This window comes from Chaetura pelagica, unplaced genomic scaffold (genome assembly GCF_000747805.2).
Source record: "Chaetura pelagica isolate M959 unplaced genomic scaffold, ChaPel_1.0 scaffold377, whole genome shotgun sequence".
Lineage (NCBI taxonomy): Eukaryota > Metazoa > Chordata > Aves > Apodiformes > Apodidae > Chaetura > Chaetura pelagica.
The window spans coordinates 256,530-260,596 of NW_009953908.1; the positions used below are offsets into that span (position 1 = coordinate 256,530).

The 4,067-nt window shown below is 43.2% G+C and overlaps 1 protein-coding gene across 1 annotated transcript in view; it reads right to left on the minus strand.

Moving 5' to 3' along the window:
- NPAS2 (neuronal PAS domain protein 2) overlaps positions 1 to 4,067 on the minus strand; it is a 58,037-nt gene that overhangs the window by 4,368 nt on the left and 49,602 nt on the right. The window contains exons 17-18 of the mRNA XM_010001436.1: positions 961 to 1,158; positions 421 to 587 (exon numbers count right to left, since the gene is read on the minus strand). Coding sequence (XP_009999738.1) covers positions 421 to 587; positions 961 to 1,158 — 365 coding nt within the window. The remainder of the gene's footprint in view (positions 1 to 420; positions 588 to 960; positions 1,159 to 4,067) is intronic.

Sequence of the window (4,067 nt, forward strand, 5' to 3'; positions counted from 1 at the left end):
TCCTGCCGTCAAGCAGGTGGGGCGAGAAACGGCAACCCCACAGAGACACAAGAGCGGAGTTTTTAAGTGTGATTTTAGCACGGCCGTAAAAGCCCGGTGATGGCAACAAACCCTTTTCTAAGAAAAAAAAAGTTGTGGGGTTTTGTTGTTGTTGTGGGTTTTTTTTTCCCCCCTATTCCTAGCACCAGTACACTTTTTATTATAATAGAGCCGTAGTACGGGTGGGTATGTGGAGGTGAAGAGCTCCCGCTGAGGGACCTGGTGCAGCCCCGTGTTTGCCACACACCCGGGCAGCAGAAGCAGGAGCTGAGTTTTCTGTGAAGGGAGGTGCAACGGGTGGGTGGAAGGGCAAACAAGTGGAAATGATGATAAACCTGAGGTAGGAAAAAAACAAACCCCAACAACCCTTGCCAAAGCTACTCCTGGCTTTCACAGGTCTCAGTTACAGCTCGGTGAGCCTGAACTCTCATTTCCCCATGCAGGAATCTGTTCGGCTCACAACCTGGGCGTCTGACACCAACCTCCACGTGTTCCAGCTTTGTGCTGCCACAGCAGAGAGCAGGCTTTGCTGTGTCGGTGGCATCCAGCTGGAATGGGGCAGTGAGCAGGGGTGAAGCTTATTTTGAAAGGTCACTCTGTCAACAGCAGTTTTGCTAGTTTCCGTGTTGGTTAGGTGGCCTTCAGGATCAACTGGAGAACGGGAAGTCACCCATGTCTTTTGCCTGCCCCCCTGCTCAGTTTTCAAGCTGGAAGAGCTGCTCAAGTAACTCTACTGGCTGAGGTTATAAAACAGGAATTTAAGGTGAAGTAAATGCTGTGGAGACACCCTTTATACAGGCTTACATAGGAGGATATGGAAGAAAAGGGAAAGGCACCCTTACAGGACACGTGATTTTACTTGTTTAACAGCTCAGTGTCTTCTTCCCATAAAAAGGCTTCTCTAGTCAAAGAACTTATTACCTGGCTTGATATCACACTTGCTTCTCTCAGTGCTTGCTGGTTTGCTGTTTGCGAAGATGCAATTTGCCCTTGAAGTTGAGGACTGGGGACAAGCTGCTGCTGCTGAGAAATGGCCCCTGATCTCTGCTGAAGTGGTTGTGGCTCCGGCTGCTGGGAATTGCTGAAGCTCAGGGACACTGTTGGCTGCTGTAGGAACATCTGGAAAAGAAGCGGGGAGGGTTTAGTTGTATAGCCCGGCTGTTTTGGGTAATGAAGGTGACAGAATGAAATGCAAAGTTACATTCTAAAATAATCACATTTCTGGATTCAGTATGTGTTTACTGTTAGTTGAAAATCACCTGTCTTTCCTACATTAACAGTTCTGCTGTCTCTTGATTTCTTGTGCTGCAAGTGCACTTGTTACTTGTGAAATGTGTCCTAAATGTAGACGCCATCTCTCCTTGGGGCAGGCACAGCCCCTCTAAGAGCAGCTCCCCATACATTCACCACCTTCTGGGGCATCCTGACCAGAGAGAAGAGAGTAACTCCATGTCTTTTCAGTCCTTTCCTTTTCCTTTCAACAAAGTCAGCCTCCTTTCCAGACAGGGCTGCTGTTGAATTTGTCTCTGAAAATTCAACACCTTACATACAGTTGGGTTGTCGAATGTTTTTAACAAGACCATGATCAGGCCAGGGCTGTCCCTGTTGAATGGCTGTGTCCTTATCATTGAGACGACGTGTAAACAGACAGTCACTGTCATTTATCTGATTTCCCATCAGGTAACTGTCACACGACTTCTTCCTAACTGTGCCATGCATTTGACTTGTGTAAAAGAGATAGCATCTCCTCTGTTCGTGTTTCTGTAAATTATACACTCTCCACGCCTACAATACAAGATGAGGCTTTCTTCTCTAAAAGTTGTAGGGTTGGGGACTTTTTGCTTTTCTAGGGGCTATTTCTTTTATTATAGCTGTACACAGGAAAAAGGCATCTTTAAAAACTATGAATTAATAATGCTACAAGCTATCTTTGCTATTTCAAAACTAGCCTCTTGCCACCAAGGACTCTATGGAGCTACACTTCCCAGGTAGCTCCAGGCATTCTTGGGTCTGATTCTGATTCCACACCATTGCTACACATGTGGAACTCCATTAATTGAAGTGGAGGTTTACTTAGGGTTTAAATGAAATAAGAATCACAATTATTCATTATTCATTCATCAGTCTGATGCCTAGCAGTACATCTGGGGTACGCCCAGTAATTAGTACACCTTTCTGCAGCTTATTGCTATATTAGCAATTCCCTAAACTATCATGTCCCTTCTAATTTTTCTTGGAAAAAACCCATACCTTTCTCCAAAGGACCAGCACAGTGTATTGCTTTTCTTTGCATTAGTATGAGTTGATCCATCATATTTGTACTTATTTATCTAGCTTTTAAAACATAGTTTTTATTTAAATATGGTAATGTAAAAATAAAATTCCCTGTGCCAAGATTTTACTCAGAAAAAAGGTACAGACAAAGCTTACATTAATCAACTGGGAGAGAGTGGCAACTAATGAAAATGTTAATGGACCTAAAGCAACAGCTTGTTTCAGGTGCTGTAGGCTAACCACATCTCAAAAGGTGTCTGATAGAAATAAATGGGTCAAGTAACAGAGTTGGGGCTGCTTGCAGCTCCTCTGAAACTAGCTCTGAGCGTCTTCTTTTAAAAATGCTACTCACTGAGTTTTGAGTCATTACGGATCAGAAAGACAGATGGTCTGGCAACTTCTGCCAAGTAAATAGGTCTTATGAATAAATCAAAGTCAGAAATTATGAAAATTCATTTTCCTGTTTATATTCTGTACATAGAACTAAGCTTTGGACAGGTTTAGTAAATTAACTCACTTGAGTTCTAGCAATGAAACTCGTTGCCATTGATAGAAAATTTGATATAAGAAGTTTGTTATAAAATTCAGAGCAGGTAAAGCAGGTGATGTGTTTTACAAATGTGATGGGGAATGTGAGCCCCTTGGTACTGGCCAGATCACCGCAAATTAAGACATTTAGGAGGATTATCTTAGGTGTCCTCCCTGAATGTGATGGACAGTGCTGGAGAAATACTAAGTTCATCCAGTGCAAAGTTAACATCTATTGATGCAAATGTCAGGCAGAGTGTGAACTTGCGGTAAATGCCTCACTCTGCAGGAACCTGCCTGTGTGCATGTGGTACTTCCAGATGAAGGTCAAGAAGCTTAACCTTGAAAGAAAGCAGAATAACCTACTTTATAATTGCCAGAGGGTTCCACTGGGTAGGAAGGTGCATGGTTAATGGTTGGCAGCTAGCACGTTATAAACATACAACCAAGTTTATCCCAGTAAACCGATTTTGTTTGTGTGTTCGTACCCTGAGAGGCCTGCAAGTGTTTCATACCTAGGGACCCTCTGATGCATTATTACCTTCTTTACCAGCTTTATTACCTTCTGAACATGAATGTCCTAGAAGAAACAAGCTCAGGGCAGGAAGTGATGGTGCCATTTAACCCATGTCTCTGCAGCACTGGAAGACCCAAGATGTCTCATCAAAACAAGAGTTAACTGAGAGGAGATAAAAGCGTGGAATTCCTACCTGCTAGATAAGCCTAAAAGCAAGATTGTGCTTCATTTATACAAACTGTGTTTCACAGTGTGCTGCTTTTGTGATAGTCCTGCCTGAATCCCCCTGAAACCCTGAAATATGGCAGCTTTAAATAACAAACCCCCTAATAAAAAATGAAATGTTTCCCAGTCTAACCAAATCCACGTAGTTAAATTAGCAGCCTCCTAACTGCCCTGCTGCTAATGACATGTCTCGTGGCTGGTTTTGCAGACTGCAAGGTCAGTGAAGCATCTTACAAATATTTTTTTAATTGGCCAGCTTGTTAACATACTCAGCAAAGCAGCAAGGGAGGGGAGGGATTCTCTGACACTGCTACCCCTCATTCTGAGATAGATGGTCCCTACAGCTAATAGATTAATCACATTGGCAAGACACTGTGAGGAAAAGGGCTCTTTGACTCTACCTGTCCATTGGATAATCAGGAGATTATAGCCTTCAGGCTCACCAGTACAGACATCAAGACTCCTTCTTTATGTAAAATAGGGA